At 38.4% G+C, this 13,007-nt stretch overlaps 1 protein-coding gene across 1 annotated transcript in view; it reads right to left on the reverse strand.

The window, feature by feature from the left end:
- The window catches only part of ARAP3 (ArfGAP with RhoGAP domain, ankyrin repeat and PH domain 3), a 62,935-nt gene that overhangs the window by 20,460 nt on the left and 29,468 nt on the right, over nucleotides 1–13,007 (reverse strand). The window contains exons 8-18 of the mRNA XM_053462554.1: nucleotides 12,166–12,286; nucleotides 11,461–11,648; nucleotides 10,872–10,978; nucleotides 9,843–10,042; nucleotides 8,686–8,771; nucleotides 7,992–8,174; nucleotides 6,266–6,416; nucleotides 5,070–5,204; nucleotides 3,954–4,107; nucleotides 3,750–3,852; nucleotides 2,268–2,466 (exon numbers count right to left, since the gene is read on the reverse strand). Coding sequence (XP_053318529.1) covers nucleotides 2,268–2,466; nucleotides 3,750–3,852; nucleotides 3,954–4,107; nucleotides 5,070–5,204; nucleotides 6,266–6,416; nucleotides 7,992–8,174; nucleotides 8,686–8,771; nucleotides 9,843–10,042; nucleotides 10,872–10,978; nucleotides 11,461–11,648; nucleotides 12,166–12,286 — 1,627 coding nt within the window. The remainder of the gene's footprint in view (nucleotides 1–2,267; nucleotides 2,467–3,749; nucleotides 3,853–3,953; nucleotides 4,108–5,069; nucleotides 5,205–6,265; nucleotides 6,417–7,991; nucleotides 8,175–8,685; nucleotides 8,772–9,842; nucleotides 10,043–10,871; nucleotides 10,979–11,460; nucleotides 11,649–12,165; nucleotides 12,287–13,007) is intronic.

The following is a 13,007-nucleotide window of genomic DNA, read 5'->3' on the forward strand; positions in this document are numbered from 1 at the left end:
ATGTACAATTATTAAAAAATACATACATGGTGGTTAAGAGGAACTACCACCAACTTCTGAGTGCCTTTGCCCCAAGCAGCTTATCAACGCTAACTCCCAAACAGCTTGTTTGTGCCATGTTTGCCCCCAGCTTGTCAGTGACCCCAAATAGCTTATCTGTGCCATCTTTGCCCTCAAACAGCTTGTCTGCACCATCAATACCCTCAAATAGCTTGTCTGTGCCTTTTTGCCCCTTACCCCCTTCCAACATACACACTGACACACATATGTAAACACACTAACATAAATCATAATCACTAACACACTCTTACACATTCATTTTAACACACACTCCGTCTCACCCCACCTACAAATTTACACATGCATGCTCACACACATATACGCACACATAATTACACATCCATGTTTACACACACACACACAAATTACATATCCTTGCTCACATGCGCATTTGCACATCCATGCTGACACAAACACACAATTACACATCCATGCTTACACACAGTTATACATCGACATCCATGCTCACATACAGGCATAGATATACAAACAAACATACATATACCCCCCTCTTACCTCATACCAGTCCTGCAGTTTTCTCTCTGGCTGCTCACACACTGTGCAAGCAGCCGTGGGGTCACGTGATGTAACCTGTGCTGGTTCAAAATAGTTTAAAAGGGACCTGTACTGACCCGGAAGGGTCCTTTCAAAAAAATTAAATAACTGGTACAAGGAGACAGGAACAATGGGTCGCAGTGGTCGGCCTGCGCCCCTTTAGGCACAGGCCCTATAGTTACGCCACTGTTTGCTTATAATCAGTCTACAATAAAAAAAAGGATAATTTTGTTCCCAGAGAAGAAAGTCCAGAGTAGAGAGTGATCAACATGAATAGGGGATTAAGTATACTATGTATAACAAAAATTGAAAGGCCGTACCAACCAATGTAAGGGTCTTACTAACTGGAGTATTCAGCTGGTTGCAATGGGGATAAGACCATTTTCCCTGCATAATTTAATAAGGTACGATGTAACATGTGAACAAACTTTCAAGCCCTCAAAGGTCACTTCTTCATTTTCTGTGGTCCATCTGAAGAAGTATTCTCGGAGCTCCTGAGGGTCTATCTTACCCTATATTGTTGTTGTTTATCTACGTCCACTAAAAAATATCACTGGCTTGTTTGTATTTAAGCATTAATATTTATCTTGGTTGTTTAACATTTTTCAAGGTATTTTAACACAGGTAAGACACCTACTGTACATTTTTAGCCTTGCACTAAAACTTTTATGTTCAGTGAATTCCTGACAGTATTACAGTAGCTTACAGTAAAAATAGGTTTTGTGTTATGTAATTGCTTTAGGAACGTCTAGCCTTAAAGTTAGTGATGTTCTATCTCAGTGAAGATAAGTGCAGGGGTAGCTGGTGGCAAAAACTGCACAACTAAACGTCTTAAACTCTTAAACTTCTTAAACTTAAAATCTAAAAGAAGCCTAAAAACAATATAATAAGGACAACCCTGAGAATATGCCATGGCATAAGATTTTACCTATTACTTCTCTCTTTCCTGCTTCTTTCAATATAGAATTATAAAGCGTACTGAACTGTAAAATGGTCTTTGGGAATTCTTTCACTGGTTTCTACAGTGATAAGATCATTTAAAAAATATGCATCAGTATTTATATAACCGCATTGTCAGTGGCATAACTACAGGGGTCACATCAGTCGACGCTGCAATGGGGGCTCATGTCTCTAGGGGGCCCGGTGCGACCCCTTTGTTCCTGTCTCCTTGTACCGGTTCAAATTTGTTTAGAAAGGGCCCTTCCGACCTGTACCGCACCGGTGTGTGAGCATGCATGTGTAATTGTGTGTGAGCATGAATGTGTACGTGTGTTAATGAGTATGAGTAAATGTGTGTAATTTGTGCGCCAGAGTGTAAGATGGCACAGACCAGCAGTTGAAGTTGGGGGGTCCTGGTCCATTTTCGCACCAGGGCCCTGTGGATTCTATTATGTTGTTTTGTGGATTCTGGACATGCAAGGCTATAACAAGGCAGCGCAAACAATGCTTATTCTGGTCCAGCTGTCAAGCCTAGATGTCTGTGTATAAACCTGGAGATCTGTCCTGTTCTCTCATAATATGGATCATATCCAACAAGAACAGAATGGATTGTGAATTACCATACACTGTCTATTTACTTGTCACTTGTTCTAGAAAGAAGCATCTTCTGGATCCTGATTTGATGCTTTTTAGTGTAAATAAACAAGACTTACTGAGCTCTTGGAGTTGACGTAAATTAACACTGTCTTCAGCTGCACCATGATCCTCAGGACAAATAAAAAGGTGACATTTGCGTAACAGGAAAAACCCTTCCATCCATTCCTCAGGGTTCAGCATTGCCTTGTAACGCATCTTTCCAACACGCTGAAATTCATGTCCTAGCAGACAATGGCAACTCAGTGGTGTGAACCACTTAAGAAAGAAGGAGACAATAGTCATTTCAAAACAAGAACCAAGGATCATTTTATTTGTGTTTATAGAACCTCAAGTAAAATTATACACATTAGGTAAGTAAAATGCATTGCTTGATCCACTGTTCTAAATGTATCTTTGTTGTAACTAAATGCAGCACTAGAAACACAATTCAAACTAATTATCATTGCTTCATTCACTTTTTTAGGGAATACCTAATTGTCATGTTACAATGTTATCACTGATCAGCTTCTAAGCCCTTCTAAAACAGGCGCCCGCCACCTTGCAGTGTATGGCCGATGTTGACGCCTGAAGGAGGGGCCAGACATGATGCCGATCTCGGTGTTGCTGAGACCCTCTACATTGAGGCATTACAGCAACACAGTTTGGGTGAAGAAAGCGATAGTGTATGGGAAAAGGAGCAAATGCATACACAGATCAGCCATAACATTATGACCACTGACAGGTGATGTGAAAAACACTGATGATCTTGTTAACATGGCACCCGTGGATCTGAGCGACATTGAGAAGGGTCAAATTGTGATGGCTAGACGACTGGGTCAGAGCATCTACAAAACTGCAGCTCTTGTGGGGTATTCCCAGTCTGCAGTGGTCAGTACCTATCAAAAGTGGTCCAAGGAAGGAAAAGCGGTGAACTGATGACAGCGACATGGGCGACCAAGGCTCATTGATGTATGTGAGCGGAGAAGGCTAGCCTGTGTGGTCAGATCCAACAGACGAGTTGCTGTAGCTCAAATTACTGAAAAAGTTACAACATACAGTGGATCACAGTTTGTTGCGTATGGGGCTGGGTCCACTGCCGAAAGCACCTACAACGGGCACGTGAGCATAAGAACTGGACCACAGAGCAATAGAATAAGGTGGCCTGGTGTGATGATTCACGTTTTCTTTTACATCACGTGGATGGCTGAGTGCGTGTACATTGCTTACCTGGAGAACACATGGCACCAGGATACATCCATGGTGGCCCCACCCGCAGGACTTAAAGGATCTGCTGCTAACGTCTTGCTGCCAGATACCACAGCACACCTTCCGAGACCTAGTGGAGTCCATGCCTGGACAGGTCTGGGCTGTTTTGGTGGCAAAAGGGGGACCTACACAATATTAGGCAGGTGGTCATAATGTTATGGCTGATCAGTGTATATTTGTGAGAGGGGACACCAATATGGTTTAATGGGATCTCTCAGCTATGATATGCTTATTTGGAACAGTTTAAAATTATCTGGTTTGTACGGCATTTTAACTAAAGATTTTTGTAATACCTTTCCAATCACACTTATCCAGCTCTGGATAGTTTCAGAGGTGTCAGCTCCAAACAGATGCATTTTTTCTGAAGACAGGATGATCTCAAATGTGTACCGATACCTAAACCAAAGCACATCGGGATATGAGATCAAGAACTAGTTCCATTAGTACACCATCATTATACATTTGACTGCTGAGTATATACTGTTGTTGAGAAGTACCTTTCCACAGGGGATGGACTGCTCAGTGCTTCAAGTTTGTTCACTCCCATGCAAACAACTTCTGATGGTGCAATCTTCCCAATTAGTTCAGAGCATTTGTCATTCTCGTAGAAGATGAGTGATCTTTCCAAAACACACCAGTTTTTGTAGAATTCTAAATAAAATGTAAAACACACATTTATAGTTGTTGTTATTAGCATTTACCACTGATACTTGGAGTTTTTTCCTCTTTTCCTTCTCTGATGTCCTAGTTCTCTAAGTGTTTGGAAGGTTTGTGGGAATGAGTGTATCATAGTGTCCTACTGTTTTAAAAGTCACATGAGTGTTGATATAAGCAGCATAAAGTGTATTTCTAAAAAAATATTGTGTAAATAGATGTTTCTTCTAAATGCCCCACATTGGTAAAGATGTGTCTCCTAGTCCTGCCTCTAATCGTAGTCACTAAAAGAAAAGTCTTTTCTTTAACCATTTCAAATATTCAGGTATTTAGTTTTTTTTCCATTTGTCTGTATTTGAATGGATGAATGGCAAACATGTCTACTGATCACTCAGCAATCAGCGGCTGGATTCTATCCTGGTTGATTTGAACCAAAGACAATTTATCTTGACCTTTCCCACCATTGTCCTAACGTTTCTACTAGAGGTAAGTGAAATGGGGGCAGAGGGGTCAGTTACACAGGTCCTTATTGACACACTCAACAACATTAATTATGTATCTATCTCACTATATTAAAATAGAAAGTGATATGCACAATACAAAATTGTTTAGTGAAGTCATCATGTAAAGTAGAATAACTAAGGTTGTTTAGTGAAGTCATCATGTAAAGTAGAATAACTAAGGTAAGATTTAAATAGAACTTTAGAGCAGTACAGTTGTTTCAGGAACAATATTATTTGGGTTTTAGAATTATATATTTTTATGCGACAAAAAAAACAAAGAAATAAAGAATTATGCCAGATTGGCTGAAATGGTACCAGCATATTGTATTTTATTCCTATATGCATTCATTTAAATAATGTGAGCATTTTACACCAAATTGATGAGGATGTCTAAACATTGCATAATAGCTGAATTTCACACAGCATGTACATATGTGTATGACACAATTTTCTTACCATCTTTTGTCTTCTTAGCAGCAACTGTTCTGCTCAACGCGGATGTTTTGTTAAGATACCCAGAATGCACCACAGGTTGCATGATCTCATCATAAACTCTGGCTTGGTTTGAGTCCTCTGATGCTTGTCCTTCTACTGCATAGCCACAAAACAGTTAATATTTTTATCTATAACATACAGACAATTTACGTGCATAAACAATTCAAATGCTAGAATATCATAGATGCAGATAAATTGTTACAGACTTTGTATTTGAAATGTTAGAAACCTATTTAGAGTTTATGTTCTAGACTTGTGCATTCAGATTCATACAAATTGCAAATTTACAGAATTCTGGTGAATTCCTCGATTAGAACGAATTGCAGGAAAACAAAGCAAATGCTCAAAATTTTTGCCTGAAATACGAGGGCACACATTCACTCATACTCTCTCTCTTACACTCTCACTCGTTCACGCTCTATAATCCTCTCTAACTGATCCCTTAATTGCCGATCACCCTTGCTTATGTGGACCACTTCTGCATCTTCATGTTTTCCCTTCTCTTCAATCTTCTATCTTCGTCCACATCTCCGCTGACAAAAACCGCCTGTAAACGTCAACCAAAAAGGGCGGTGCTTCCGTCGACATCGATTAGAGGATCGGGTAAAGGACGCCACTGGAAGTGCTGCCATTTTGGCGGTAGTTCCTGCCAGGTCATGTGTGTGGATACGCGGACAAAGATAAAAGATGGCTTATTGAAGATAGAAGATGCAGAAGTGGTTGACAGTGAAGGTAGGGAAACATTTAGAATGTGGGCACTGGGGGAAAACAAATTTGTTCCTGAGTTAAAAATGCCCTCAAGCTTTAGGATGAACCGAATCATTTTAGGCCCATTTGCACATGTCGAGTCTATTCTATTCATAGTTTTAAGAGTTGTTGATCGAGGGATTGTTCAAATTGGAGTCATGAAGAAGTTTTCCCCTTGTCTAACTGGCATGTATATAGCGAAGGGTTTTTGCAGTTATCTAGATTAATAGAATACGTGATACCTTGGAAACGTTTGATTGTCTTTTTTAAACAATATTAACTAATTAACCTTTTATGGATACAGGTAATAAGATTATTTGACAACGAATGTATGTATAGACTTCTAGGGCGCATCATTCAGTAATCAGAGTTAGGAGACTTTGAAGGTTCATGATTATGTCGGTCCTTACTGCTGATCCTGGTGGTGCTTGTCTTCCAGTTCTCCCCAGCTTGCATAGATAGAGGAGAGCTGTCGAGCGGATCAGCCACAGATTCAGCCTCACAGAAAAACTGCATCACAGACTTAAGCAAGTTTGGGCCTGTAACAGCTGCACTAAGCACCTGCAAAATACCAAACAAAGTCATATGTTTAAAATAAAATATATTCTGGATTATAGGCAGCCAAATAAGGGCATTGATCACACATATGAAACTCGATCACAGTGTGAAAGTGAAAAAAAACATGCTTGTGATTCATCTATGGCTTACTAAGACTTTTGAGTATTGGAAATTACAGGACATCATTTACATGTCAGATTTTAGCAAATACAACATTCTGGCACCAGAACTGAGGGAGAACTGAGAAGTGATTAGACATTATTTGCCTTTTATTGGGTAACTGACAGTACTGGGCTGTTTTAAACCCTGTCTAAATCCAATGAGCCACTGTTGCCCAGTTGGGTATAAACATATGGTCACTAGGGTTAAACAGCTAAGATAATTTACATAAATTCATGTCCAAGCAGAACCAAACTGGTATTGTTGGACCTAAGCTACCAGATATCCCTCTCCTCAATCAAGAGAGACATGGCACTGGCTGACACCGTAGTGGCCCTAATTCAACTTATTCAGTAAAATGGAAATTGTCTGGAGAGTCTACATGAGGTCTTAACTCACTAACTCTACCAATCACTATGCCTCGTAAAGAGCCAACACGAGAAAGTTTCCGCCACTAGAATAGCTGGATTGTCCTTCATGGTGCTTTCTTAAATCAGTGGGATATTTTGTCACCTCACTATTTCAACAATTTGTTATATATAAAGCGAGGCCGACTTTCTAGCTGAATGAACTTGACAAAGGTTTAGCTCTCTTATCCATAACAAATTCAATGAATGAAAACAACAAGACCTCAGTCTGCATTGAGATATTCGGTGTGACTTTCGTAAATACATAAAGGGATTTAACAACGTACAGAACAGAAGTTTATTTCAAAGGAAATCTTAGAACAAGGCTTAGATGTAAGGTTGGTAAGGTTTAATTTACATAGAGGTTAGTAGATAACAGGTAAATTAAACAGAGGCTAAAACAGTGAGGTCATTTAAGCATGCATGGAATACGCATAAAGCTATCCAGAATCTAAGATGAGATCATGGACTGATTAATGTTTGTGTCTTTATATCAGGGACAAAACAGACGGTCTAGATGGGCCAAACCATTTCTATCTGCCATCAAATTCTGCTTCTAAGATCTGATGGGTAACGTACACTGGCTAAACCAGAAACCACTTAAAGATTTTGCATAAAAACTGTGATATTATTTCAAATGCTACACTATTGTTGTCCCATTTTACCTAATTATTTATTTAAGAAAAAAAAACTGATTTTTATACCCACTGAGAACTGTAAAATATTTTCTATGCTTCTTTATATGCATAGGTCTGGGTCCTTTTTTAGAAGAGAGAGACTTCACTATCACAAAGGAAGGATTTGATGATAATCTCGGCTTTTCTTGAAAGCAGAGCACATTTATACAAAGAGGGGTTACGTTTCTTTTTAATGACAAGGGATGCAAGCTTCTGGCTCAGAAGAATTGTGGTCAGAAAAGGGAAACAATGCATTTCACTCATCTTATACAAAATGTATCTGTAAAACATTGCTTCAGCTCCTTTAGTCAAGATTATTTTTAAATATGACTTACCTTCAGTATCTCCTCTTGGGTGTTATATAGTGGATGAGGGCCTCTGTACCTGCCTTCTCGATACTTCTGTGTGATGAAATCCCTTCTCCGCTCCATTCTATCATCAGGATTCAGCGCTTCTGATGGCAGAAGCCTTGCTGCCCAGAACCGATTTGCTCTGTCATTACCCAAGATGATGAAGAGCTAAACATATTAAATAACAATATTCAATATTAGAAGTATTACATCTATTTTTCTAATAGACTGCATTCCGTATATAAACAGGTGCCCCTATGGCAAAACACCTCCCAACACCTCCAAATATTGGAGTGATAAAGTTTTAAAAAGTGAAAGGCTTTATGGACAGAAATAGAGTGGATCAGGTGCAAAGTAGTCAGAGCGTCCAGGTCGTCTTTGCCTTCTGAAGCTCCTTTACAGATAAGTGCTTAGTCTATAGTATGGAATGATTGTGCAGTTGTTCTTTATAAAAAATCTATTTTTTTAATCACTGTTTTTGAATTTAAAGCCACATATCTAACATGCAGACCAGGAGAGCGTGAAATAGATCTGTTGTGTGTATTGTCTAATCTGTATTTTTTCATTACGATTTCATCATTATAAGGTCACCTAATACTGTCTGGTAATAGTGGACTTGTAGTTAAAATTAGATTAAAATCTAACAGTGATTTATTAACGTCTGACTGTATCATCAAACCTGCACAATTTCATTGCTCCAGATGCTGGTGTCTAGTTTCAAGCTCTGTACTTTAGACACATTGGTCCCAAAACTCCGGTGCTGACCTGCAAAAGAAATACAGATACTTTGTGTGGCGGTAAAAATATTAGGTATATTAGCAAGCAAATATTTGTGAAGATGGATTCTACACCATAGGAAGCAGCTTCTGAGCTCACTATTAGTTTGACATGGAGACAAAGTACTAAACAACCATTCCGCCCATCTAGTCTGCCAACTCTGCTGTAAAGACTCAAATCGTAATCAGTCCTTGGTCTCATCTTAGATGCAGGATAGCAGTATGAAGGAGCTTCCAAAAGAAAAACACGTCTCTTACTCGTATAGAGACAATAACCTTGTGGGACCCCAATCAGGTGCTGCTGCAGCGGTTCCCCCCAGGAACAAATCAAGAAAAGACAAGATTTCTGAACAGATATGCAGCGCACTCCGATACAGGAAATGAAAAAGAACGTTGTTACGCCAATGCATGCATTAAAAATACAAAACTTTATTAATCTTCACAAATCGATGAAAATGGGACAAAGAATCAGCGTCCCATTCTTTTCACCATTTCGTTCATTCTTTGTCCCATTTCCATTGATGTGTGAAGATTAATAAAGTTTAGTATTTTTAATGGATGAATTAGCGTAACAACTTTTTTTTCATTTCTTGTATCGGAGTGTGCTGCATATATGTAAACTAAAATGTGTAACAATGCTTAACAATGCTAAGGGCAATCTTACAAATACCTCTCATTATTATTAACTAATCTGTTACATAGTTGTTGTTCACTAGAACACTATGCTCTGGTGATATCCAAAGCAAACTAAAATCATGAATTAATGTAATGTTTGTTAACTAGTATAATCTATTTGTAAATATGTAATTTAAAAAATAGCTCAGGGAAGCGAAGATCTTTGTTTCAACGTGACAAAACTATTATTTACACAGCTGTAAAATGCAGGATTAAAGAAAAGTGACATGTCCACTTTCAGGTTGCATCATTCTTAGTGTTAAGTTTGTTGTGAAAGGTTGTTTTTGCAGTTCCTGTCTTTTGAGAGCCTGAAATAGAGCTTGATGTTGACTTTATCTCAAATTGTGTTATGTGTGAGTGTGTAAGGGTGTAAATAAACACTAACCCGCACACTGTTTGCAAATTACAACACACAGGTTAATGGAGGCCCAGTCAGGATTGCATGCTTTACAGTCAGCACACATCTTATTGGCCTTGTTGGACCAAATCTTCTCTGCTACTTCATAGTCCGACAGTGATTCAGATATACATTCCAGTAAGGCTTCCATCCATTCCTTCTTCTCCCTCTCTGATTCTGCAGTGAAACTAAAAAAAAGACATCTCAATATTTTCTGCTCTGTCAGCAGAGAAGATTATACAAGGATACAACCCAAGAGTGCATCAGTAAGGCTTTGTCCTAAAATGTTATATAAACAAATGTGTGCAACGTTAGTTGCAATGTTTGGTGTCTCCTCATTACCAAAATGCTGCATGCAAGTCAACAGAAGAGGTGGAGCAAATTTCCAGCACTTTATCAGAGGTGTGACCATGGGGTCAACTAAAGAAAAAAGTGTGTCTTTATAGTTTCTCTATGGAGTTTTTTTTTTGGTAATGGCCAGTTAGATCTGTTGATGGTCCCCATCATTAAGACAGTAGAAGTACATAATACATTTGACCTACCGGGCTACAGAAGAAATTACCTTCTCATATGGTAAGTTAAGTAACATAATCATTAATATAATAATGGGCTCTTTAATGTGAAACAAGTTAGGCTTCCCCAATCCACCCAGTTCTCCGCACACACTACCACCTCTATACTGTAACTATCCTGTCCTCACTGTACAAAAACTGTAATTGTATTTTTGACTTGTGATACCGATAACATTTAAAGAAGTTCATGGCTATTAAAAAGTTGTAGTTTTTATCACTCAAGAGTCTTCTTTACTTTAAGTGAACTGTGGTTTTTGTGCTGCATGAAAATACAATTTATTTGACATTAATAAGTTTGGCATTGTGCCTCCTAGGCAGCTTTCTGTCTAGTATCTATAGATGTCCCTTTTGAACAGTTATAATAAAACTACTTTGTTGTTTGCATGAACAAGGGTACCACTGTATCGTATTGCTGTTAATCGTCTGTTAAATATATCCTTTTTACCTGAAAGTTTTCTGTGGTGTGATCAGCTCAAAGGTCTTGTTCCGTGCACATCGTATAGTAGATCCATGCATTTCAATAACAAACATCCCAATTCCCATTTTATATAACTGCAAAGAACAAACAAAATCAGCAACAATGCAACACCATAAAAATGGACAGGGGGACCAGTGGCAAATTTGCATGGGGCCTGCATGGATGCATCATGGCCAGCCTTCGCCCCCCACGTGCATCAATGAGCCTTGGCCGCTCATGACCCTGTCGCTGGTTGACCGCTTTTCCTTCCATGGACCACTTTTGATAGGTACTGACCACTGCAGACCAGGAACATCCCACAAGAGCTGCTCTAACCCAGTCATCTAGCCATCACAAGTAGGCCCTTGTCAAAGTCGCTCAGATCCTTACGCTTGCCCATTTTTCCTGCTTCTAACGAATCACCTTTGAGGACAAAATATATGCTTGCTGCCTAATATATCCCATCCACTGACGGGTGACATGATAACAAGATTATCAGTGTTCTTCACTTCACCTGTCAGTGGTCATAATGTGATGGCTGATCAGTGTATTTATATTAAATCCCTCCTGTACTCACCTGTTCATTTTTGTGAATCCAGAGTTCATCATTTGTGAGGACAGCAAAAATTCTTGACTTATAACCTTTGAGCTCCAGGTAGCCGGATCTCTTACACAAGATACTGCAGCCTGGTCGTGTCCTTGGGAAAAGCATGCAATGTTCCTTTACCCTGTTCTGGATAACAGAGCACCATTCAGCCCTTTGAGCTGTAACAGGGGAAATAAACAGGATTACATATGTATCTGAAACAATGACCCATCAAAATAAGTACAAGTATTAAGGCAAACTAGGTTCTTGGTTGGTTTCTTTTAAATATTTTATAGATCTACAATCAACACATTTTTGGCCATGATCGACCTCTTCCTCCCCTCTCCCTCATTAAAGTACCACACTACTAGTGGTGCCTAACTGACTTTTCAACCAAATCTGGGTCCGTAGGTCATATTTACTAATACCAATACACACATCGGTTATAATTGCTTATCACTGCCTAAATATAATTAAGAAAAAACATGTGTTGATTTTAGCCATCAATAAGTGACTTCGTATACACATACACGCCAATTCAAAAGTTTGGGGTCACTTAGAGCGTTCCCTGTTTTTGAAAGAAACACTAAGGTTGTGCTAGAAATGCAAACAGAGCATTAAATCAATTTTTGTAATTAATTACATAGAAATGTTTTTTTTTTTAATATAGCATGTATAACGTTAGTAAAATATCACCTTCACTTTCAGCTCTGAAAACGAAAATCCGATGTTTTGTGACAACTTCAAATTTGTTCTCTTTGGCTGACCGAGCCATTTCAATGGAGTTGAGGGGAATCACTCCTTTAGGATACAGCTCCTAGAAGCATTATATAAACAATAAATTGTCAGTGATTATACACTGGGGGTTATGTAAAAAAAAAAAAAAAAAGAAAAAAGACTCCTGGAAAGCGATCTTATCAGCGATCTTATCAGTTCACAACATTTTGGTCAGTATGTCAAAGCCCAGGAAAAAGAAAGCCGTGGCTCCTAGATTTTGACACCTGGCTAATAATTAAATATGTTCATCATAGTTAATGTGTATCTTCCCAGCTCTTAAAAAAAAATAAAGCGGCTTTTGTAGTGTTTATATAAACATCCAATAATTTCAATATTGGACATGGAAGCAGAACTATGGTGACCACTACATGACAACTGATCATTAAGATCTGTGTTTGACATGTCATTGCTGTTGCATTTAACACTATTAACTTAATTTTTGTACCACTGAAATAAAAAAATATTCAATGTACGGATGAATAAGTTTCAATATTTAAAATACATTTCACTAATTGTATTTCAGAAAACCAGCAAAAAATAGTAATCAAAGCTGCATTTTTACAGAACACTTAAGCTGTTTAACAATTAGTTTATCCTAAACAAAGACGTAATACATCCTTTCCATTAAATAGATCTCCCAGAGTATTTTACATATTACCTCTCCGTTTTGTCCACCTCTTTAGGTACAGCAGGTAAAAAGAAAAGGAGAGAGATATTTTATAGACATGTTTTAGAACGGTTTTGGAAATAGATTTCCAAAT

Source organism: Spea bombifrons, chromosome 4 (genome assembly GCF_027358695.1).
Source record: "Spea bombifrons isolate aSpeBom1 chromosome 4, aSpeBom1.2.pri, whole genome shotgun sequence".
Classification (NCBI taxonomy): domain Eukaryota; kingdom Metazoa; phylum Chordata; class Amphibia; order Anura; family Pelobatidae; genus Spea; species Spea bombifrons.